Source organism: Chrysemys picta, chromosome 16 (assembly GCF_011386835.1).
Source record: "Chrysemys picta bellii isolate R12L10 chromosome 16, ASM1138683v2, whole genome shotgun sequence".
Taxonomy (NCBI): Eukaryota; Metazoa; Chordata; order Testudines; family Emydidae; genus Chrysemys; species Chrysemys picta.
Window position 1 is genome coordinate 20,733,386 of NC_088806.1, and position 25,694 is coordinate 20,759,079.

Consider the following 25,694-nt stretch of genomic DNA (forward strand, 5'->3'; position numbering starts at 1 on the left):
GAGCCAGTGGAAAGACAGAAGAGGGAAGTGACATCATCTGCTCAGGGAAGGGGGAGATCATCTCAGAAGCGACTCGGCCCTTGTCAGTTCCAGGGAGACAGGCATCCTCCTGACTATACTTGCAGCACAGCTGGCATTAATTGGCATGCTTACCACAGCCCCATTGTGCCAGGTGCTGTACATACACATGGCAACTGAGATCAGAGCCTCATTGTGCCAGGCGCTGTACGTACATGTGGCAACTGAGATCGGAGCCCCATTGTGCCAGGCACCGTACATACACATGGCAACTGAGATCAGGGCCCCATTGTGCCAGGCGCTGTACATACACGCGGCAACTTAGATCAGAGCCCCATTGTGCCAGGCGCTGAACATACATGGCTATTAAGAGATGGGCCTGCCCTGAAGAGCTTTGCTAAACTCAGGGTATGTCTTCAATGAAAAAAAGAAAAAGTGCTTAACTCTGGTTAGCTAACTCGGGTTAAATCCACAGTGAAGACATAGGGTACATCTATACTACAATGAGAGACCTGCAGTACAGCTGCAAATGATCCAGACTCACAGGTCTTGGGCTGCGGAGCTCAGAAATGCAGTGTAGCCATTTGGGCTCTGGCTGGAGTGGCCCAGTCCCGGGTCAATTGACTGAGGCTCTGAGACTCAGGTTTTTATTTCAGTGTAGACATACCAATAGCCACTTGGCTTTTAACTGGGGTTGGCAGCTTGCCTTTAACCTCAGGCTCCTCTATAGGCTTGAACTGGAGCTGCTGACTAGAGTGTCAAAGCCCAAGTGCCATGTCTGCACGCAGCATTTTAAACCAGCGTTTCTTGAAGCAGGGTCCAGATTCATAGGAGTGTTTTAGACAGGAATGAGGCAAGAAGAATCAGCTGGTGGCTATTTTTGAAACAACAAGGGTGTGTGTGTGGAAGGTATGCAGAGCCGTCCCTTGGGTATGGTGAATTGGGGTGACCGGTCTGGGCCCTGCGCTTTGGAGGACCCTGTGCTTCAGTGTACGTGTGTCATGCCGGGGATCAGGCTGGCCCAGGGGATGGGGTTAGGGATTTGAGGGACCAGGCCAGCCTGGGGGTTAGCGGGGAGCCCATACTGGCTGATTTGTCCAGGGCCCCGGACCTCCTTAGGGGCAGCCCTGGTGTGTGTGTGTGGTTGGTCTCGCTTCCTTAGGGAAGGAAAACAGGGGCAGACGAATGAAATTTTGGCCTCCTCTCTGAAAGTTTCACTGAGCAGAAAAATATCCCTTGAAGATGCCCGAGGAGCAGCTCCCAGCCCTCCTGCTTTCCCACTGCCCAGCGTGGAAAGGGGGGCGCTTAGACAGGGGCGTTGGACCAATGTCTAGAGTGGGCCACTCCACACATTGTTCCAGCGCTCCAGTTTCCACCTTGGCAGAGCTGACCTGGGGGTGCTGAGAGCCATTAAACCCGGAGTTCTCAAACTGGGGGTCAGGACCCCTGAGGGGGTCGTGAGGTTATTACATGGAGGGTCGTGAGCTGTCAGCCTCCACCTCAAACCCCGCTTTGCCTCCAGCATTTATAATGGTGTTAAATATATTAAAAAGTGTTTTTAATTTATAAGGGTGGGGTCGCACTCAGAGGCTTGCTATGTGTAGGGTGACCAGATGTTCCAATTTTATAGGGACAGTCCCGATTTTGGGGTCTTTTTCTTATATAGGCTCCTATTACCGCCCACCCCCGCCCCCAATTTTTCACATTTGCTGTCTAGTCACCCTAGCTCTGTGAAAGGGATCACCAGTCCAAAAGTTTGAGAACCACTGCATTAAACCAAGCTGTAAACCCTGCCTATAATGGAAACCACTCCAAGGGCAGGGGGCGGCAGCACCCCGGTATCAGCCCCCCTGGGTTGAAGGACCCCAAGCCTAGCCCTGGCGTGTGTTCTTCCAACCCCGTAGGCACGTGTCTCTGTAGTCAGCTGGCCCGATTGGCTGGGTGAATGATCCGTGTGTGTGTGTGTGTGTGTGTGTGGAGGGGGGGTGTAGCTCTGCCAATCCCTGGCTCGGAACCAATGGCTGCGCGGCGGAGGAGGGCTGGCCATGGCCGGCTTGCAGAACGTGCCTGCTGCCCCAGTACGAGGGGAGATAATTACGGAGTGAGAAGCATCCTTCGCGACTGGGGGAGAAACGCTGGATTTAAACCTCTCCCCGCCAGCTTGAGAGCCACCGGGGAAGGGGAGCGAGGCGAGGGGGAGGCGGGAAAAAAAAACAACAACGACAACAACCCTCCGAGAAGAAAACAAAAATGCACCGATCTATCTCTTGGGTGATCTTCGCTGGGCTGGCTGCGTTATTCCTCTTCCAAGGTAGGGCTTGCGCCGGGCGCGGATCTGGGGTGCGCGGCGCGGATCGCACTTCTGGGCAGTTAGGGGAGGGCGTTTAAAGCGGAGACTCCGGGCTGAGGCCGCCGGCGCTGAGCGGCTAGTGCTTGTGTCTGAGGGAGGTGGGGATGCGGGGCTGCCTGGTGCATCACTCACCGGGGTGGGGGGTGTTCGGCGCACCCCTGTCTAGAGAGACCCCCATTGTCGCTCCGCCCGTATGGAGACACGTTGGGACACTGTCTAGCGCCCAGGCGCTGCCTGCCACAGTAGGGGGGAAAGGAAACTTGGATGATCGATTTCCAAACTTCCCCCGGTGCAAAAAAGCCGACCGACCGACCAAGCAGGGGGGAGCTCCGTATGAACCCCAGAGAGCGGGGTCTGGGCGGAGATTTCCGCCACCCTGGCTGGATGAGTCAATCCGTAGCAGCTGCGGACAGATGCTTTAGTCGAGGGGGGGGGGTAGAGGGGTTGGGGGGCTGCTTGGCTCAGTGGGGGCGCGGCGGGGGGGGGAGGGGAAGAACCTCTGCGAAAGCTAAAGGGCTCCGCGGCGCGTCCGCCCCGCGCTGCGAAGTTCTCCGCGTGTTTCCGTACAGAGCGGCGGGGTCCCGGGAGAAGCTCCCGTCCCAGCCCCCGGCGCTGATGCATCTTCCTGGGCACGGCTGGGAAGGAAGCCCGGGGGGGCTGCGGGGCTGTAGCGCGCTGCTCTGGCATCTCTGCGCTGCCTGCACACTGATTGCATTGTATTATTAATAAGGACCGTCGCCTGCAGCACCCTTCACCTTCCGATCTGCCCGCCCCCCGCTTTGCTGTATTAGATTGAGCCGAGGACAGCAAAGTAACGCACCCACCCACCCCGGCCCCCAGTGGGTCCGGCAGCGTTTTGTCCTCTAGAGCCGAGCAACTTTATTCCACTAGGAAAGCGGCATCCAACAGGCTGCGAAAGGCTGGTGTGAGGATGGGGATGCTGGGCGGGGGGGTGGAGTCAAGAGACGGTCCCTTCTGTCCCCCGTGTGTCTGGCTCGCTCTGTGTTTCCACTCGCAAGGTCATTCCATGCACTTGATTAAATACTTTGCTGGTAATCCGCTCTGCCCCTCCTGCTGAGGTCAATTGAGTTGATGAAGTCTTAATGCAGCCGTCCCCTTCGGGGGCGAGGGAGAGCCGTCCCCCTGGGGGGGTCTTAGCGCCTGCAATAAAGCCTGCCGGGGGCACTTATTTAACCGCCCAGGCTGGGGCAAAGCGGGGGTTGCCTTTTAAAGAGGCTGCGGACTGAGTTTTGCGAGGAAAAAGGGACGCAGCTGCTTCCCTCCCCCCCTCCCTCTGGGGAGCCAGTGTCGGTTTGCGTTTGATTCCTTGCAGCCCTGGGTTCCCGGAGGGAGCTGCCTTCTGCAGGTGGCATAAATGTGCCACTTTATTACATAATGCTGCACCCTGCTGCTGGGTCCCTCGGTCTGGCTATGCCCCTGTCCCCTGAGGGCAGGGCTGTTTGCAGGGGTCAACTTCCGAAAAATTCAGGGGGGAAGGGCCCCGCTGAGTCAGCTGATACGTAAGACCATAAGAAGGCCTTATGGGGTCGGACTAATTGTCCATCTAGCCTAGTATCCTGTCTTCCAGCAGTGACCAATGCCTCGTGCTTCAGAGGGAATGAACAGACCAGGCAATTGACTGATCAGTCTCCTGTCACCCACTCCTAGCTTCTGGCAAAAAGATGTGATTATATTATATCCTGCCAAGTCTTGCCCCATAGCAAATGATACCCCTGGCCTATGGGTTACAATAAATCCCCTTCCCATCCTCTCTGCACTGGTTTGGGGCCTTACCCAGCATGCAAGGCACCAGGGAGGATTCTGGGTACCATGCACTGGGAATTCCCTAGCTCTGGGGCCCTGTGCATGGAGGTAGTTTTGAGGGGTGCTCTTGGATACTACGGGTTGGTGTAAATCAGTGTAACTTCATTGACTTTATTGTGCATTTATGCCAGCAGAGGGTTTGGCCCTAGATGTTTAACAAAGGCAGGCGGCAGGGTCCTGGCTGTCTGCTCCCTTCCCTGGAGAGGTTAAAGCAAAGGGTTGCCTGCATTTTGAGACCTCAAGGGCTGTGCTGGCCACTTGGCGTGAGCCAGAGTTGTGCAAGAAACCCATGCCGTAGTGCAACCAAAGCAGCTTGAGTCCACCAGCCACCAGAAGTCAAGCTCACAGGTCATCTTGTCCCTCTCCTTATGGTTCCAGGGCATGTCTTGCTGTAGGACAGTGTTTTCCACATGTTGCTCCCTGCATTTCTCTGTGCATGCCATTAACGGCTTTAGTAGAGCGAGCGGAAGTTGGGTGCCCTTTGCCCAGCTCTCCCAGGGATGGATGTCGCTTGGGAAAAATAGCGATCTTTAATCTCAAGCACCAAAGCTGGTGCGGGAATATGTCCATGTTAGGCCACTTGTTTATTTTATTTGAAGGAGGAGGAAATGCCAGTCTGCCAGCAATCTCTGTTGGATCAAACTTCCACCACTCTTGGGCAGCTGTGGTCTGGTATGCAATGATCCACCCCTATTGCATTGATCCATGGGGCTACTTAGAATGCAGTTCACATTCCAAGGCATTTTTCTCTTCCTCTCTCCCTCTCTCTTTAAGCTGCCGGGGCTGCTACGTCCTGCCTTTTTCTGCTTCTTGAAAAGGTGTCTAGTGCCCACAGCAGGTTTGTAACTCTCCCCTTGCTTCCAAGCTTTGTGTAGGAGAGAATTTCCTCAGTATCAGTGCTGATTAATGGAGAAGAGATTGGGGGGGGGGGGGGAGCAGATGATTAGCTCCCTAGGGCTCTGGCCTCTACCAAGGGCTGAGGTTGATTGGTAAGAGATTCTGATTTCTGTGGAGTCAATGGCAAGCAGAAGGAGGCACACGCCTCCCTGCTCCTGAGTTAGACCCAGCCTGAAGGGTGTTGCTGCTTTCTCCCCTATTTCTCTTTCTAGCAATTGGATCGTTTCCTCTTCGGAAGATTTGTTCCTGTTAATGCTTTCTGATCAGTTTGGTTTGATCCCCTATTCCTTTTTGATACCCCTCTTCCTGCAATCTCCTTTTCTGTGTCTGGTAATCTCTCCCTTTTCAGTGCACACAGATGGCTGCGGGAGGATGCATGCAGATCACCCCCAAAATGGTCCCATCCTGATCACCAAACCGAGTTCACTTAGCTGCCATTAAGTATCTCTGGCATCAGCAGAATTCCAAACAAGGTTCTTCCTCTGGGGTGGTCAAGGGGCAGCAAATTCACTTGGCGTTCCAGGGGAAGGAAAAGCAATAGGTTGGGTCCTGCTTCCTGTCATCAGGATGCATTGTGGGCTGCGTTTGGTGCTTTAAAGCCAGACGAGTTGTGTGGACCACAGCTGTAAAAGTGACTTAACTGGCACTGCTGAGCCATGTACGAGGGTGGTGGAGAGGATAGCAGGGCAGAGATGAAGCATAACCAGGAAATGTCTGAATGGCATGTTTTAAAATGTAAATATCGTGCTGAATGTTACCAGTAGAGCTGGTCGGGAATTTTTCACCAAAATGTTTTTTGAAGTTCATGGACAGTATTCAAAAAAGGTAAGAAAACAAATGAAAAACTGCAACACTTCGAAATGATTGGAAATGAAATGTGCCGACTGAGCTGGTCTAGAGGTCTCTCACAAATTGTTTGGAGATTTTGACTTTGTCCTGATTTGGGACAGGAAAAAAAATGTCAAAATCTCAACAATTCCAAATCTCCAAGATGTCGGAAAACCTGCCCTCTAGTTCTTTAGCTTATGTATTAGAGGTTGGTGCATTGGAACTAGTAGGCCTGGGTTCAGCAAGTTAAACAGGTTATTATTTTTTTTTTAAGTGTTTTGGAAAATTAACTTCTTCTTTTTTTTTTAATTTCCACCCCCCCCCCCCCAAAAGTTTTTCTTCAACCAGTTCTAGAGCTGGGTTCTGCTCCTGCTGGCGGGATCATTCAGTTATGATCCCTGGCCTCATGTCAATGGCTGTTATATTGGCCAACACTCTGGAGACTGACCTGGGGACCTCCAGAGCACCTAGGCACCTAAAGAGGCAAGGCTCCCTAGCTAGCCCCACAACAGACTCCTGTTCTCTGTGGATTGGGCATAAAGGGGTACATATAGAACACACTCACCAGTGGGTTATGCTAATACGCTACAGCTGTCAGCAAACCTCATACATGTGTTATAGATTTTAGGTGGGCTGGTGAGTGATACATGTCTCCTTCTGTCCCGATCCACTGAGAATGGGAATTGTTCCAGCCTCCTGCTAAAAAGTCGCACTAGATTCAGAAGGGGGGGGAAATCCTTTGGCAGTTTATGCCGCAGGATGACTACCAATGAATGTCTGTGGATAAAAAAAATATATCACAGATATCGACTTCTTTCTGTAAGTATCAAGATTTATTGTCCCTTGAAGAACATATTAGGTTTAGTTTCACTTTGGTCAATATTTACCGCTTAGGTCAATAAAACTTGATATTCACCTCAACAGCAGCTTAATAGCTAATAATAATAATCAGTATGTACAGGGTTAGATAACCCAATTATAGCCCGTAAGAGGAAAGAAGTTAGAGAATCATAGGACTGGAAGGGACCTCGAGAGGTCGTCTAGTCCAGTCCCCTACACTCAAGGCAGGACTAAGTATTATCTACACCATCCCTGATGTTCTATCTATCTAACCTATCTAAGGTGCTTATCTGGTACCCACAACTGTAGGAACTGAGCACCACACAATCTTTAGTGTATTTATCCCCAAAACAGCCCTGGAGATATCCCAGTTTTACAGATGGGGAATGGAGGCGTACAAAGGCTAACTGACCTGCCCATGGTCACACAGGATGGTCTGCAGGCTTTACTGGTCAGTGGCCTGATTTTTGAGACTCGCTGAGCATATGCCATTCTTAACAACTTTCATGAGGCTCTGAAAATGAGGCTGCTAATGGGAATAATTGGCGCATTCCTTAGGCCCAATGGATTAAAACATGAAGAAAAAAAATAGACCTCATGTCCCTAAAGGGCATCCTTGAAACCAAGGTACATTGAGGAGAAATAGGGTCTTGTAGATAAGGCACCACACTGAGATACAGGAGACTGGGTTTCAATTCCTGGCTCTGCCATAGACCTCATGCATCTCTCTTAATTGCTCTGTGCTTCGGTTTCCCTATCTGTAACAGGGGGATGGTCACACACTCCTTCCTCACGGGGGAATGGTAAGGGTATATTCATTCATACTACCATGCTGAGAGGGCATGGCGGTGTCTGAATGGATTGGCAGGGTGGCATGGAGGAAGGCTGTGAGGTTCTGTAAATAAAGACCTTTGGCTGGTAGCGTGCAATAGAGCTGTGTGGAATCTGCTGATTTGGGTTCCCATTTTTGTTACTTATTTATTATGTGTATTGCAGTAGCACCTAGGCACCCCAGTCATGGAGCAGGACCCAACTGTACTAGGAGCTCTACAAACAGAGCAAATAGCTGGTCCCCGCCCCTAGGAGCTTACAGGCTTAAGTATAAGACAAGAGACAACAGATGGCTACAGGCAGATAGGGGAGTACAGGGAAACGGTGACACAACACCGCTCAGCAGTAGTCTCAACACACCAATTGCCTAACCATTGTCAAGCGCACTGTAGGCATCTCTCACACCCATTCCCAGTAGATTCCAGCTGCAGGTTTCAGGAGTTTCGAGTCCAGACCAAAGTCCGCTAAAAGCAGGGGGATAGTGGTGAATTTAGATCAAAATCTTTCCATATTGGGACATGTTGCCAAAAAACCTCTCTGGGCTCCAGAGACCGCAACAAGAATTGTGTGAACCTCCAGCTGGTTTACTCAATGCCAGCAAGCTCTGTCGGAATTTAGCTTTTATTTCAGTGGTGTCAGGCTGTGCTTCATTTGTAATGAAAGAGGTGCCGGGGCTCCAGCCATTTTTTTTTTTTACTTTCATAACTGATGTGCCAAGCCCAGAGGTGCTGTGGCTATGAACTGCCAAGCCTAGAGGTTCCTGCCAGGACTCGGCACAAATTAAGCACTGGTGTCAGGGCAGTGATATTTTCTCAGGTGTTTGAAGCACCGCCATCCCCTGGGTGGAATGTCACAATCCACCAAGTAGTTGGGGCTTTTCCTCTCCGGGATGCTGCTCCCTTAGCAAACTGGGTGATGGGGTATGTCTGAGGGAATAAATCCTAATGCTATTGCACCTCAGAAAGGCGTGGGTTTTGGGTACCACATGCAATGTGTGTGTTGGGGAGTGGGGGTTGTGGTGTGGCTGGCAGATGTGCAGATCCACAAACTCTTCTTGCTCACGTTTCCATTCCAGGGGGGCTACTGCAGAACAGCTTGGCAACAGGGAGGACTCCCTCCCCAAAACTCCTGAAATACCCAGCATGCCGCCTACACCCTCCAGCTGCATATTGGAGTCAAGGCTTTGGCCATGCCGGCGTCCATGCATGTATCCCACCAGGGGCCATCGGGTGTTAGTCTGGTATCTTTCACCAGCACTAAAAATCTCTTTACATCTATATATATGGCCAAAGCCCTACAGGTAGAGCCAGGTAATCGAATGGGCACAGCAGAAAGAGGCAAGATGCTTAAGGGAGCTGATTATGACTCCTTGATCTTCAGGCTGGATTAACACTGGCCCCAGTCTCAGCTGAGTTTAGACCAGCCTGGGAGCTGCTCTACATTCTGTCAACGAGTAACAGCTCCCACAGTGCCTTCTACCAGCTGGGAATGGCCAGAGGCTGTTGTGCACCTGCTACAGTCCTTCCACCCCCTTTTTGCCAGGGCCTGCAGGGGCAGTGATATAGAAATCAGCTAGGCCAATTTATGCCCCGTGGGGAATCCCCAGTAGGGGAGATGTGACAAGTTTCCTACAACCAGAGTGGAACAAAGGGAGCAGATAAAAGGCCCAGGATCTGATCATCATAATCTCTAATTGTCCATCTGGAAGACTTGCCATCCCATAGGTGTCTGTAGGAATCTCTGAACTAAATCAGACAGGGATCCACCTACTCCTGTGTCTGGCCACGACCAGCACCAACTGCTTCAGCGCATGAAACCCTGCATCAGCCTTTTACGAGATAACCTGCTCCGAGGAAAACTACCTCCTTTACCCTGCCCCGCCCCCAATCTACCTGGCATATATATCAACCTGATCTCCCTGGCACCTGGCTGTGCCTTTTCATCCCTACCTCCATAGATTTAATTTGGTGCATTCGATATTTTAAGCCTTGGTTCATTTATTTTCTTGCTGCTTTAGCTTAAAAAACAAAATCCTTATTTATTTTTCCTTATGGGGGAAAAGAACTGATCAGTTGACAGATCTGGGTCAAGCTAGCAGGGGTTGCTGTGTTCCACACTGGTTTAACATAAAGTAGGAAGAGGAGAGCTGGCCTGCACTTTGCAGAGATCTTGCAATCACATCACAGAGTTGTGAGCAGTGCTGGCGAGGTCCGGCACCCCCCAGTAGCCAGCAAGGTGCACTGGGAATTCTCCTCTGACCTGAGGGATCATGGGAGAGCTTCTCTGCGTCCGTTTTTCCTTCCCAAATATAAGATGTGGCAGCGGAGTTCAGGGGAAATTCACTAGGGCTATTTGGGACTCTTTTGGACAAAATGTTTTTTCATTGGAAATGTGGCTTTGTTGCAACTGCGACTTGTTTGCAGAAATGCATCAGTTTGCATGTGAAGCTTTCTCAGGTCCAGGATGGAATTTCAGGTCCAAGTGAGTGAGAGCAAAAGCAAACCCCAGAATTGTTAATAGTCAAGTGGTTCGGGGATACACCTGGGAGATACAGGTTCAAATCCTTATTTCGACTGACTCATTCCAGGCTGTGTGGTTATTTGTGGGGGTGTTTGGGGAAGGGTCTCTCCTGCTCTCTTAATTTCAAAAGGTCTCAGTTTCGTCCTACCTCAGAATAAAAATAAATTCCAAAACTTCAACATTTTCCAGGAAACAGAAACGTTTTCTGGCCAGTGCTAAAATCCACCCCCTGTAGGGGCGTGTGCACCCGCTGAGGCTGAAATGGGACTTAAGTGGGGCACAGGCCTCATGCTGTCCATCTGGTGAATTTCACCCTGAGAGAGCCAATACCTGGCCCTGCTTCTACAGAAGACAGTGGCAAAACTTTCATTGATGTCCATCAGCGCAAGGTGAAGCCCTTGTACTTCTGATCCACCTTGAGCGTTCGCTTGGAGGTGTGAATTAGGGCTGGTCTATGCTCAAAACGGTCATCGGCATAGATGCGTGTCTCAGGAGTATGAATAATCCACACCCTGGAGAGAGGTAGCTATGCCGACCTAACCGCTCATGGAGACAGCGCTGGGTCAACAGATGAATTCTTCTGTTGACCTAGCGACCGCCTCTTGGGGAGGTGGATTAACTACAGCAATTGAGAACCCCTCCCGTCACCATAGTGAACGGCTACACTGAAGTGCTACAGCAACAGATGTCACCTGACTCTCCCCATTTTACATAGGGGGACTAGGACCGGGCGCTTGGAGTGTACAGCCCTGCAGAGCCATTCTGTTGATGGCTAGACTAGGTGGGCCTGAAAGGGTGGAGAATTGCTCCGTGGCAGAGGGAGACCGGAGATGTAGCAGGGAGCCCCAGCCAAGTTCAGAAACAAGTTCAGGGCGAAACGTACATTTGCTAGATAATGCAAAGGAAACCTCAGGGAGGGGTAAGTTTTTGGAGCCAGTCAGGACAGGTGTGCCTGCTGTGCTAGGGGCAGGACGGGCTTGCCACCTGCTTAGAGGGTTAAGATTATTAATAAAAAGAACAGGAGTACTTGTGGCACCTTAGAGACTAACAAATTTATTAGAGCATAAGCTTTCGTGGACTATAGCATTTGGGAGATTTGCTCAGGATTACACAGCGTGGTGTTTGCAAAGCTGGGAATAGACCCCAGGAATCCTGGCTCCCAACTGATCTCCCTAACTGTTAAACCACATTCCCTTCCCAGAGCTAAGCCAGGAGTCCTGGCTTCAATTTTCTAGCCCGGCACCATCCCCCACCATCAGGTGGGAACAGAACCCAGAGATCCTGGCTTGCAGTTCCCTGACGCAGTCTTGTATCCTTTAACGAGGGGGAAATCTCCCACCATCTCCACTGGAAAGTTTTGCCTGAGAAAAGGAGACTTTGCTCAGGCTCTAGAGGCGTGATACTGAACTGACTAACCCTGTCCTCTTCCTTCGCTTCCCAGTTCACTGGGATAAGCGGAGGACCGATAACCCCAAAGGCAGCCACCTCCCCGAACGGCCGCCGAGCCCACGCGTGGTGTCGTGTCCTGCGGCGCTTGCAGGCCTCAGGTGCTGCAGCATCCCGGCACGTTTGGGAGCTGCGGCTCCAGCCGCCGCCTGGCTTCTCCTTTCAGAAGCGCGCTCCTTGCTCTCGGTTAATAATAAATCAGAGGTGATGTCTTCACTGCGCTCTCTCTTATCTCCTGCCAAGAAGGATATCATGGATTTTTGATGCGCTTACCGTTAATATGTCCAGCGCTGAAAGCTGTTGTAAATTAATTGGCCCTTTGACCCCCCTTGTCCCGTCAACTGTTCTCACTAAAGACAATATCCAGTTCTTGGCATCCTCCCCTCTCTCCCTTCCTCCTACTCGCCCCTCTCCTGCATGTGCAGCCTGCTAATCAGAGGGAGCCCAAGCAGGCCTCCAAAGGAGCTGTAATGCAGAGCTCTAGGCAGAGGAGAAGGCTGCGGCTCCAAGCAGGAGGTGGGAGCTTCATAGCAGGCGTGTATAAGAAGCCAGGAGCCCAGCGAATCAACGTGAATAAATTCTGGGTTGCTGGACTATTTCCCTTAAAATGCCAAGGGCACTGAGATCGAAGCTGGCCCAGCCACCTCCACTTTTCCTAGGAAACACAAACGGGGACGTGGTCGAACTGCCAGCATCCCCCTGCCCCCAAACCAGAACTGCTGCTGTGGCGGAGTCCAAGGGCCCAATGCTGTGACATGCGGAGCACCCCTTTGGAGGAACTGGGCACCCTCAGCTCCCGTTGACGTCAGCAGGAGCTCAGAGTACTCAGCATCAGGGATGAGCAAGTCCCCCCCTTTTCTCCCCCATAAGACACACAAGCTGCACGTCACACAGGGAGCTTATGATCAGAAAAGTGTCTATCAAAGACATTGTGGGGTTACCTGGGGCCTGATTTCCAGAGGAACTCAGCACCGCTGATTTCACCCTGAGTTGTGGGGCTCCAGGCACTTGAAAATCAGGCCCATATTGTCATCCCCCTGGAGTGAGGTGGGGGAGCATAGTGGTTAGAGTAGCAAACTGCCAGGAAGAAGGATGGTCTCATACTTAAGCACTGGGCTAGGATTCAGGAGATCTGGGTTTATTTCCTGGCTCTACCACTGATTCCTTGGGCAAGTCATTTCGCCTGTCAGTGCCTCAGTTTCCCCTTTGTAAAATGAGGATAATAATCCCTACTGTCTCCCCCCTTTGCATTGTCTGTTTAGATTGTAACCTCTTTGGGATCAGAGACTCTCTCCTCCCATCTGTCCAGTGCCTAGCACAGGGGGGCTCTGGTTTCAGCAAGGTTCTCTTGTTACTGTTACAGTGGCAAACTCTCAATCTGCCAAGACCCTGAATGGGAGACACTGGCCTTTTAAAAGACCAACAAAGACCCAAATATGAAACTCAACCAGAAAAATCAGAGGGTGGATCTCGAAGTGAAGTAAGGTGCGGTTCGTTGTTTTAATACCATCCTGCCCCTTTTAAATCTCTTCTGCCCTGCAGAAGGAAATCCATTGAATAACACTGAGTTCGTGATTTTTTGCATTTATTCTTTTAAATAAATAGCTACATTCCCTTCCTGCAGCACTGATGCAATAATTAAAGGGGACAGGGCAGCATGTATAAAAGTCTTCACTATGTCCACAGCCAGAAATAATGTAGGGTTACCATACGTCCGGATTTTCCCGGACATGTCCGGCTTTTTGGGCTCCAAATCCCCGTCCGGGGGGAAATCCCAAAAAGCCGGACATGTCCGGGAAAATCGGACATGCGGTCGGTGGCTCGGGTGCCTGGCCGGGGGCTCGGGGGGCCTGGCCGGGCCGGGGGCTCGGCCGGCGGTGCTCGGGGGGGCCCGGGGCCGGGCGGCTCGGCCGGCGGTGCTCGGGGGGGCCGGGTGCCGGGCCGGGGGCTCGGCCGGCGGTGCTCGGGGGGGCCCGGGGCCGGGCGGCTCAGGTGCCGGGGGCCGGGCCGGGTGCTGGGCCGGGGGCTCGGCCGGCGGTGCTCGGGGGGGCCCGGTGCCGGACCGGGCCGGGGGGCTCGGCCGGCGGCTCGGGTGCCGGGTGCTCGGGGGGGCCGGGTGCCGGACCGGGCCGGGGGGCTCGGCCGGCGGCTCGGGTGCCGGGTGCCGGCGGTGCTCGGGGGGGCCGGGTGCCGGGCCGGGGACTCGGGGGGCCCGGCCGGGGACTCGGGTGCCGGGTCGGGAGCTCGGCCGGCGGTGCTGGGCCGGGCCGGGGGCTCGGGGGACGGGCTGGGGACCTGCGGTGCCGGGGGTGGGCCGCGCCTCCTCCCCCCCCCACACACACACCCCCCCTTACCTGCTTCAGGCTTCCCGCGACTCAAATGTTCGCGGGAAGCAGGGGAGGGGGCGGAGACTTTGGGGAGGGGGCGGGGCTGGGGGCGGGGCTGGGGCCCCTTTAAAGTGACCTCCTTTTGGAGGCACTAAATATGGTAACCCTAAAATAGCGTTCTCAATAATTGGCCAAATAGTGGGAGAGCACAAGCAGTGTTTGGCACAGTAATCAATTTGGATGTAATGGTAGCGACCTAGCTTGCAATAAGGTGTATTTAAGACTGGTGCTGGCTGGGAGCATGGTTTGTTAGCAGCTGGGATATCCTCGAAGCCAAAGCAAATTGTTGGTGAGTACAGCATTAGAAATTGCATGATTTATTGCTCACTTTCACGGCACTTTTCTGCAAGTCAACGTTGCACATCTCAAGCTTCCCACACTGACATCACATTAATAGCCAGCTCCGAAGTCTCCCCCCCGCCAAGGAAATAAATAAACTATGCTTATTCCTTCTGATCCGCTTGTGTTTATGTAAATGGCTGGAAAAGCCATTTTCGACTTATTTCAGAAGCTTAAGGTCTTCACACAAAGCCTATTATTGGAAAAAATCAGAAAGTGAAAAGCAACTTCGAAGACCATGAATTAGCAGCTCAATGTCTATGTGTGTAAAGATGACTGTATTGGATGTGGCTGTGTTACAAATGGGAACTCCCTTGGGATTCAGTAATCAAACACGTGGCAACAGGTTGTCTGTTTCAACAGCGACTGGGTAATCAAAGGAGATTTGCAGCTAATCCAGATAGAACAGAGGGCGCATCCAGGAGAGGAGCATACTGATGATGCAAGAAGGAAAACGGGGCTAAAGTATTCGAGACCTGCAGCGGTCTGTGATTTGTATGAAGAGATGTGGTGGTCGGTGTTGGGATGGGTAGGACCTAGAGGATGGTATAGGGCGTGGTTTGCTATGGGGCTGCAGACAGCACACCGTGGCTCTAAGGTGTGTCAGATGTGATTGGATCCCACGAGGGGCGGTGAGCCAACCTCCAGCTGTCGGAGTGTCTGCCCAACCGGCAGCCAGGGAATTAGCCGATTAGTGGATCTCCTGCCCTCGCTCCCTGGATCTGAATGCGGCGGGAGTGTGTGTGGAAGCGGGAGAGAGGTTGTGAGGGAAGTGTGTGTGTGTGTGTGTGTGTGTGTGTGTGTGTGTGTGTGTGAAGTGGAGTGTGTGTCAGAGAGAGAGTGAGCGGGTGTAGGTTGTTGTGTGAGAGGAACTGACTGTGTGTGTGTGTATTCATTCCTGGGAACAAGTGTAGGGCCAGCACATGCAAGGTCAAAGCGAGCATGGCCTAGTTCATGCAGACTCTCAGAAAGACCCTACCTCTTGGCTGAGGGCTTGACTACCCAATGGGGACTATACCAGCCCAGCTCTGGCTCCATAGCTATGCTGGCATAACCCTGTAGCGTAGACAGTCCGACAGAAGGGGTTCTCTGTAAGCACTCTCCGTCAAACTAGCTCCGCCTGTCCTGGGGGGTTAGACAGGTGTAGCTCTGGCACTCGGGGGTGTGGATTTTGCACACCCTGAGCGGTGTAGCTCGGTTGACCTACATTTTAAGCATAGACAAGACCTAAGGTAACTCTGTGTTACGCTGGGTGCCTGCTCTTTCTTACCCTCACCCACAAAGCAGCCCGACTCTGACTGCTCCCAAGAGGCAGAGGGCTGTCTCTAGCTCTGCTCCTGTAAATCAAACACATTATAAACGGGCTGTGTCAGGCCTTTTCCCATCAGCTGGCCCTGAAGCCTGGGATGTCTCCTGGTTTTTTTTTTTTTCTTTTTCTTTTTTTTGGTCTTTTCCCCCTTCCTTATGTTAATTTCCCACCTGAGCACCAAGTACTTTATAAATAGCAAATCTAAAATGAATTTCCTAGCTGCATTCATTAGCTCCCTCGACATCCATTAAACATTCACACAAGCAGAGCGAAATGACAAAAGGGATTGATTTTTTTACAGTGTGCTTAAAAGGGCGGGGGGGAGGAAATATGTTGACAAGGCTTTTCTCAGATCCCCCGTATCATGAGGAATTTGCAATGACTCATATGTTACCATTGAGGAGAGGGGGAGGGAGCACAGAGAGAAAAAATTACCCCCCTCCCGCCCCCCCACCCAACCGCTGCGCATTTAGCTTGGATCCATCAACCACATGTGCCTGGTAAACATAAAGTTAGTTACCTGGCACTGGCTGTTGAGATGAATATGTCAGAATTAATGCTTCAAAACGTATAGGGGTTGGAGGGGATGGCGGAGGGAGAGGAAAATATCCAATTTGCGGCAGCGCGATTGGCAGAATAAATGTGTTGATGCAATACTTGGGAGCCAGTGAGCCACTGCCGTGCGAGGCACTGTGGCTGAAAATTTAACTTTGATTTCAATTTTCATATTTGTCAGCAATAATTAGATTCAAGAAATGTTTTTGTCGCAGTTCTAAAATACTAATAAGTAGATGCCTTTGTAGTATGGTTAATGGAGTCTTTTCTTCCTACTTGGCTAGAAAAATTCCATTAAAGGGAAAAAGTCCTAGTATATTACTGCGCTTCCACACGCATTACCTCGGCAGCAAAAGTCAATCTCCTTGCTGAGAGCCGACCGCTCTTGCTCTAAGCACGGGGACAGTGGCTGGGAATGGAAGTTTGGGGTTTAATATTCCACCAGTGTCCATTAGTCGTGGCCCATGCACACTACCACCATTGGGCAAGGGAGGGAGTGCAAAAAAAATGTATCTGGTAAAGAGCCATTTGAAGGCTGGGCTTTTATGTGAGAGTCTCACTGGGGCCTGGGCAATGTGGTGTGTTCATTGAATTTATAGTTAGGCAGCGGACGCGTACTTAGAGTCATAAAATATCAGGGTTGGAAGAGACCTCAGGAGGTCATCTAGTCCAACCCCCTGCTCAAAGCAGGACCAATCCCCAACTAAATCATCCCAGCCAGGGCTTTGTCAAGCCTGACCTTCTCTGCTCATTGATGATGTCCTGTGGCTTATTACTGATGCTCCGTTCCTTTTGCTTCTGCATCCCCCAGTAAGTCAGTTAGGCCCCAATCCTGCACCACAGCAGTCAATGGGCAGCAACGGGGCAGAGTACTTTAGAATGTGTTCCACTTGGATTGGGCCTTGCACGCAAAGATCTCAAAGCCCTTCCCAGGCATTAGTTCACTGAACCTTGCTGCGGCCCCGGGAGCTGGGATGTAGCTATTACCAGAGCTGACGGGAAATGGTTTCCATGACTTGCCATAATGATGGAGATTTTGAATGTTGTTCCCACCCCAAATTGAGATGAAAAGTCGAAAGAGCTAAAATTTTCAATGAACTGAAAATCCTAAAAAAAAAAAAAAAAAAATCTTGGATCGGTTCAATCGAAATGTTTTGTTTCAATTTTGACCTTTTAAAACTTTGTTTACATTTTTTATTAATTAAAATTTGTAAACAAAAAGTTGTTTGGACCCAAGAAATGGAAATTTTTCATCTAGAAAATGCCCAAATGGGATATTTGAGAATTTTCAATTTTTTTTTTTTTTTTTTTGAAATGGCAAATTAATTGAAACCGACCCTTTCCTACAAACACTTTCAGTTTTGATGAACCAGCATTTTCCAATGGGGATGGGGACGGGGAGACGGGGGACAACATTTTGTCACAAGACTCTCAACTAGTGATAGTCTTTGAGCAGGGGATTGAACTAGATGACTTCCTGAAGTCCCTTCCAACCCTGATATTCTATGATTGTCATTGCTCCTGTTTCACATGTGGGGAACCGGAAAGTTCTAGGCCATCTCTAAATGAGAAGTCACACCAATTTGACTTGACATAGACTTTAAACTGATCTAGTTAAACAGGTGCAGACCCCTGCATGTATGCTTCTATTTAAGTTTAAGAGATTGGTTTATTTAAAGGTAGCCTAGGCCAATTCCTAATCGACTTAAACTAAACCAGAATAAGTCTGGTTTAAACAGAAGTAGGAGTAGACACATGGCCTATTGCACTTGGTTTGGCTAAATCAGTTTAACATCCTATCTGAAGATAAATCTGTGTAGACAAGCCATTAGTCTTGTCTTGTCCAAATTTTCACTCTAAGCCAGTGTAATGGCCATGAATAGAACCCAGAAGTCTTGACTTCTATTGCCATATTCTAACCCTCAGACAGTTCTCCTTGTTGGAAAATGGCATGAGGTAAAGGGAAAGGAAGTCCACTTAGGGTGGTGCTGTTTACCAAACAAGTCCTCTGTCCTCTCCACTAATGCTAGTTATCTAATAATCAGCAATATCTGGTGTAATACTCCCCACGTCCCTCCACCCCTTCCAAGCTCCCAAGGAGTGATAGCTTTATGCCCTGACAGTTGTGTTAAGGAATCCAGCACGGGGCACTGTTCTCGTATTTATTTTTATATTTTCTATAGATTTTGCTCACTGCTCAACCTAGACTCTGGCCCTTTGTGCTAATTAAAACAAACCAGCCATATTCCATCAGAAAATGTAATCCTCTACTCAAGGGACTAACCAAACAGCTAGGGACAAACCGCCTCCCCCCATCAATAACAAGAGCCCCTCAGCTATACTAAGTAGTCAGCCAATCCCTCATGTATCTATCCCATCAATGTGTCTCTTGCAAATGCCCTCCAGTAATGGCTTGGCCTTTGCCGCATGGCCAGATGGTTAATACATCCAGGCCCTGGTCGGTGAAGGGAGGGAAGCAAGGTCCAAATCAGAGGACCGTTGCCCTACGAGCAGCCTACTTAAAAAAAAAAAATCAATCCCTCTTGGTTTATTTATCACCAAGCATTCCTTCTACCTACCTACGGATCTACCTCTGTGCACGGCCTCTACCTACCTAGCTAGCCTGATGGTAGGTATCTGTCTCAAACTAGATGATCGTACAGGTGGGCCTATCTGTCCCTAAAATCTGTCTCTCTTCTGTTAGCTACTACCTGAAATTTCCACTCCCCAAGTCCCCTCCCCAGTGCTACCAAACTCTTCAGAAGGGCCCATTCTTCCACCTCCGCTCCCAGCCTCTGCCGCTGCCGGCATTTCCCTGGTGGCATCTGCCAGATTTCATCCCAGAGCAGCACTTGAGAATGAAAGAGGGGAAGGGATATTAAATTTACTGGCGGTGCGTGCAGCAATTGGGGGAAGCGTTAAGTTGGTGTCATTTTCAAGCTACTTCAGCCTATTAAGCAAACAAAAGTGCTTGTGGAATGAGAAATGTAAATGGGCAACGCAAGCCGATTAATCCTGGATGTACAATTCCATTAATAAACTGCCTTTTTAATAGGTGGCTTCTTCCAGCAGCTGCTGGGACCAGGAATTGATGTATTCGCTGTAATTGTATTGCAACTAATAGAATATGAAGAAAATTGTACTGGAGAACCTGGTCTTTCAATGCTATTTTCCAATCAGCTGAAATAATGACTTGCTATGGAAGGGCCTAGCAAGGTAATGACACTTAATAAAAAGAGAAACCCAGGAATATCCATTATTCCAATCCACATGATTTGGGCTTATGTATGTATAGGCTGTCTTCATATCCTATGCAGAAACCACGGCTGAGGTTTGTGATGCTGCCTAAAGGATTTGGATTTATTCCCATTAAAATGCACGTGAGCGGGCACCCAAACTTCCTAAGTAGCTTTGAAAATCAGAGCCCAAAGATATGAGGGGCGTCTGTTCACTATTCAGATACACAGATTTCTCCCAGCTGAGCACAATGGGTCTCATTGTATGCAACTGAGCTGCCTTGTGGGATAGGAGTGTGTGAAAAGTGGGTGACCATTCACCCCTCCAGGCAGAGTGAGCACAATGTCTGTGAACCAGTGGCCTCCGTCTGGAGAGCTGAAGTGAGATTTCATTGGTGCAGAGCAGGGACTGTTACCCAGAGTGCTTTGCTTTAAAGACTTGGTCTGGTCTGATGTCGCTGGTGTCAACAGGTGTTTGCCATTGAGTCTGGTGGGAGACCTCATAAAGAGCCTGAGGTCCTTACTCAGTTTGTTCTGTGTCTTTATTCAGGCCAAATTCCCTTTTGGCTGAGTAATAATGTAGCGTAGGGACCTTAGGATTTGGCTGTTTCTTAAGACGCGCTTCTGCTCCTCTGGGGGTCGATGGCAAACATCCCTCTGATTACGGACAAACAAAGTGCTGGAGGGACTAGACAGAGAGCCGGGGCCAAAGCCCCTTAAAGCGGTCACATGCTGTTTTAAACCTTCTAAATAAGAAGTTGTTTGGTTTCAAAAGGAAAAATCAAATCATTCTGCGAGAAGGGGAAGTTTTGTAGTTGTCAAAACTTTCCGCCCCTAAAAAATAACTTCTGTGAAATTGACACAATCGTGTTGGTGTTTCGATTTCAGTGGAACTGCATTCTCTGATGGAGAATGGTTGCATCCAAGCTTTCTGACCATCTCTATTGAGAGTCCTTACTCAACATGGATCCCAGGATGTACCCAGTAAGGCTGCATTGGTGTGTGTGTGTTCAGTGCTACCCCAACTGGTGCAAAACGTAGATTCTCCCACAGAAATTTTGTTTGTGATTCTTTTCTCTGGGCTCACTCCTCCTCTGATGAACCCTACTAAAGAGGCTAAGATGGCATGTATCAGACTGGACTTCTGAATGATGAAAAGGTTCAGAAGCTTGGTTCAGGTCAGGTAAGCATCTATAACTTAGATAAATATCCTTCCTTTTCATTTCCCCATGATTGCAAAGAACCATGTAAGTGAACCGCATCTTGATTGCTTTGAACAGCTGTGGTGTGAAGTAGTATCTGGGACACAGGAAAGTTGTCTCAGTTCTTTAGCAGTGTATCCTCAAAGCCAGTTGCTACTTGTGACATAAATGTATTTGTGTGCATAACTACACTGGAAGTACTGAAGCGCCTCATCATGCAGGAAGGATGTGGGGGGTTTTCACTCAGAATTCTTCAATGGAATTCACCCTCCAAGGTCGAGAATCCCCTGCAGAACACAAAGAAATGGAAGGCTCCAGTTGCATATATTTTATGGACCAGTTTCTGCCCCAAGTGTTGGCTGTAAAATCTGGAGTATCCCTACTGAAGAGAGTGGAGTTAAATCAGGGTCACGGAGATCAGAACCCATCCTGAAGGGGACTGAAAAAGAGTTGGTCTTAGTGCGTTGAAATGTTGACAGTTTTTTTTCGTGAAAAGTTTCAAACTGTTTTGTGGGGCAGGAGAAGTTGACCATTTTCCAACCAGTGCCGAGCTGAAGGAGAATCTCCCATAACATACAGGGCTTATGACACACAGTTGAGCAGTTCTGATTGCATCTAGGAGAGGGCAGTGGTACATAGCCATGCTGACCAGTTCTTTTAGTCTTTATGGGGAGGTTTCCAAAAGCACCTATGTGACACAGAAGCACAAATCCCACGGACTTGTGCGTCTTGTGCTCCTGTGAATATCTCACTCTGAGTTCTTGAGATGAGAATACAGCTAGGACAACCGTGGCGATTCATGGGTACAGAATGTTCCAAATCGTGAGCTGGATGAGTGGAGCAGCATAAAACGGAGGTAGTATGTGACACATTGCTCCAGGACACGTGCTTTCATAATATCCATGCAACTGGAGAGTAATGCACATTAATGCTGGGGAAACATCAACCATAACAGTGAAACGGTAGCGAAACCTAATCAGCTTCTGATTATTGCAGCTTTCCCTTTCTCTGAGAATGGGCTGGGGATTGGGTGACGTTTGTAGCCACTTCTTGTTCCTGTCTGTCCATCGCTGACTCTGTTCCTCCCCCCCCCCCCATTGGTATGCATGCTTTGACCCTTCTTCAGTAGCAGGCTAAAGAGTAAATATAAAAGGCGGGGAAAAAAGCCAAAGCACATTTCAGCTCAAATCCCCGAGGAAACAGATGTGATTGCCTTACAGAAATGGCTCCAATAAGGCCAGAAAGGAATATTGCTTTTATAGCTTTTGGGATATAAAACATTTAGCAAATGTGGATGACTGGCAGGGTCTAATCCATCATTTATCCAGTTTGTCTGTCTCTCTCTCTCTCTAACACACACTTTTCTTTCTTTTCTCTTTCTTTCTCACGCACAAACTTTTCTCTTTGCCTGTAACTCCCTGTCCCTTCTATCTCTGACTTGGATTTATCATCATCCCACTAAGTAGTAACACTCTGATCGCTATTTATAATTAATGCTCAGAAACCTGCCAGTCCATTTAATGACACTAGCAGGTCACAGCCTCCCTTCTAGCTCACTATTAATCATCATTAGGCTGGTTCTGGGTTTTTCCATTCCTTTAAAATGTTAATTCACCTTTATAATGCTCCTTTCGGCTCTGACTGGAAAGGCAAACATTGCAATGACTCTGGACAGTGTCTCACATATGCAGGTGAAAGGCTCAGGGGGACGATTGTGCTTGATAAAGTCTCTTCTTGGATTTCCCCTGCTGGAATGAATTTTATGTACAAGCAGGGAGAGGGAGATGATGTCATCGCCTCACCGCCCTCTGCTGGCTGCTCTGTGAAGCATTGCTGGTATGGCTCGTTCCCTTCCTATTGCCTGTATCCCCCTCTCCTGGGGGGGCAGGAGGGTCTGTATTGTTAGGAAGGTGCAGATTGGTCTGTATCTGCTTGGGGCGGGGGGGGGGGGGGGGGAGCGTGAACAGGGCCCATTGCATTCTTCTCCTGCCACCCCCCCCAGAGCCCCCTGCTGGAGTAGGATGGGCAGGGTGGCACAGAATTGGGTCATGGAGTGTTCACTCCATTAAGATGAAAGGGGGAGTTCACACCTATTGTTTCAGGCTGTCTGCAGACTCCGGCAGAGGTTCCTGAAGTCACATTTTCAAGCGTTTCCTCCCAACCACGGCGGCTAGAATCTTCTCTTAACAGCAACAACAAAAAGCCGAGATTCTGATACAATCATACGACTTTAGGAATGCGAGGGCCCTAGGCATAGGCCTATAACACATTGGTCTTAATCCAGCCGTGTCTACACACCAAATTCCACTCTCATCCTAGATGCCGGAGCGGTTGGTTACGTGGGAAGAGTCATTGTGGGGACTCTCGCACGCGTCCAAGGCCGTTTCTATGCCTCTTCCTTAAGGAAGTTGTTGCTGTCCTCGGTGCGTACAATGTGCCAGCAGGAGGCTGCCCACGTCACCGCTGAGGTCAAAGGCTTCAGAGCAGGGACAAGGGCCTGGTTCCTCATTACCTCTCGGGCAGCACTTGGCTATCAAAGCAGTGGGGTCTGCCCCCAGTAAATAACCCCTGTGTAAGGGGGTTCCCAGGCCAGCATGGCGCTGACAGCAGAAGATTGAAGGAAAGCATAATCCAGCCCCACAGCGTCCTCTCAATTATGCTGGTATGAGGATTTGATTCAAAGCCAACCAGAATCTTTCCGATGGGGGAGTGGGACAGAGATGGGCTAGGGGTGAGTGAAGAGATCACAAGCACTTCCCTAGCTGCCATAGGAGAGGTCCTCTTGGTTTGGGCATAAACCAGATCCATTCATGGTTTAAAAACCAGTAAACCAACAGAGAGAGGGAGATGTCTGAGGGGCACTTGCACTGTTTATTTTTATCTCCCTTTATTTTCTCATATTGCACTGAAAAACAGACCTCTCTCCCCCCACACGCCTCTGTCCTAGGGCATCTGCTGTCACTTCCTCATCACTACAGCTAAGCCAGTTGTCCCATGAGCCCCAGAGAGGCTGGTGTAATGGCATAGCAGAAGGGGATCTGACAGAGATGTCAAGAAGCAGCTCGGAGGAGAGAAAGCTAGTGGCACAATCTGGTAGCTTTTGGCAGGCGTTGGCTGTTCTTAAATAGACCCGTTATCATGTCAGAAAGTCTCTCTCTCTCTCTCTCTCTCTCTCTCTCTCTCCTTTGCTTGTAGACTTTCAGCCTCTCTCTCTCTCTGCAGCAGGAAGAAGCAAATCCTATTCTGAAATCATTTCCTCATCGTGGGTAATAGAGATGGGCCCAAGTGGCAATTTTTTGATCTGGATTCTGGTTCAGAGAGGGGTTGAGATCCCGGGCTTTGGTTTGGCCTATTATAAGGGCAAGGCTAGGTTGAGATTTTAGGCCCGTCTCTGATCACTCCCGGATGCTGCTGAGGACGGTGTTATCTCCGCCTAGCGAGCTGACCAGTAAAATTTAGCAGGCGCCTATTGCTGAGGCCCTCTGCACTACCTGTTAAATAACATTTCCAGGCTAGGGTGAGATTACAGCACTAGGCACTGTGTAACCCTGGTAGCCATCCGCAAATATCCCACAGCCCTAGTTATTAGTGTGTAAGTGAGTGTAATGGAAGATGGCTGCACAATCATCGGGTCACATCTTCAGCAGGGGTCGATCGGGCATTTGCACTAGTCAGGATGGGAGCAAAGGCTCACCTTGGATAGATTTATTTTTTTACTCAGGTAAAACTGATCTGCTCCTGTTTCCTTCGGGGGCAGTTCTAGTTCTTTATGACATCCTCACCCAGCCCCCGTTTCGCCAAGTAAATACGCCGGCAGCGTTGGCGTAATGAACTGTGGCTTTTAATAAATGGCTCTTATCTCGCTGAAGTGCAGCTAAATTGTCCGGATTTAAAATTAGCCTAACAGATTTGTGGGCAATGTTTTATTCACTGGTTACTCAGAGAGAGCGAGCCCCACCCTGTTCTTCTTGAATTATACAACAGTTATTTGTTTGGGCCAAAGGGGATATGTTTTGGATTAATGTGCAATGCCTCAACACTCGACTTAATGAGGATTTAGAGGGCTAGCCCAAACCAATGGCCTCCAATTAATCACTCGCTGGCCCCTCTGCTCTGTTGTCTCTGGAATAGATTTTTCAAGCTGTCACATTTGGTTGTTTTGCACATACAACTTTCTGCCGGCAGAAGGAGACAGAACCGTGATATTAACCTGTCAGCGGATTCTTCTTGCTTAAAGGACCATGTGTGGGAAGAGTCTGCTTGTTGAGGAGTGGGTGCTCAGTATTTGCTCTGAGAACATATTTGACTGTAGGTACCAAACAGTTCATATGGCTGGTGAAGATCTCATGGTTCTTTTTATGGTGGATCATTAACCTCCTGCTGTAGATGAATCTCAACATCATGCCTTCCTTAAAAACAAGCAAATAAGCCTTCCTCTGCCCTAACTGGAGACAAAAGTCTTCATCAAGACTAAACAGCTGCCACGTTCCACATCAGAGGTGGCTGCGTTTCAGTGGTGATGGAAGACACAACAGATCTGGACAGATACGGCAGCGATATAAGAATCTGAGCAGGCTGGCATAGAAGAAATCCAAATATGTACAGCTCAGTGACTAGAACTCAACAGTGTCAGAAGGGATTCAAGAGACCTAGTTCCTAATATGCTGCTGACTTGCTGTGTGACCTTGGGCCAGTCACTTTGCTGCTTTATGCCTCAGTTTCCCCACCTGTAATGCAGAGGTAGTAATGATGCTGTTTACCCAACCTTGTAGACAGCTTGGAAATACACACAGAATAAAGGCCAAGTATTGTTTTTATTATGCAGTGTTTTGCCATCCGGGTGCACAAAAGATGCCAGAGGAATGTCAATCTCTGTTATTGTCACAAACTGCTGTAGCTGTAGAGATAATAATAATATTTAGCAATTATATATCACTTAACAAGCTGGAACAGTGCAGATAGCAGCTAATTAAACCTCACACCTCTATCGGGTGGGTGTTTTCACCTACGACGTGTACCGCATTACACACACAACACCCCTGTGAAGTCAGGTATATGTTCTCTTCATCTGACAGTGAGGCACAGAGAAGAACGGACTGTTCGACCTCTCCC

The 25,694-nt window shown here is 49.6% G+C and overlaps 1 protein-coding gene across 12 annotated transcripts in view; it reads left to right on the forward strand.

The window, feature by feature from the left end:
- The first annotated feature begins 1,949 nt into the window (after window positions 1-1,949).
- Window positions 1,950-25,694, forward strand: part of NTM (neurotrimin) — a 678,721-nt gene continuing 654,976 nt past the window's right edge. For 4 of the 12 annotated variants that reach the window (XR_010593311.1, XR_010593312.1, XR_010593316.1 and 1 more), the window contains exon 1: window positions 2,038-2,329. Coding sequence is in view for 6 of the 12 variants with exons in the window: in XM_065570617.1 (XP_065426689.1) it covers window positions 2,269-2,329 (61 nt within the window). In the remaining 6 variants the exon portion in view is untranslated. Of the gene's footprint in view, window positions 2,330-25,694 lie in introns of all 12 variants that reach the window. The other 8 variants (XR_010593317.1, XM_065570617.1, XM_065570621.1 and 5 more) reach the window with 8 other exon arrangements.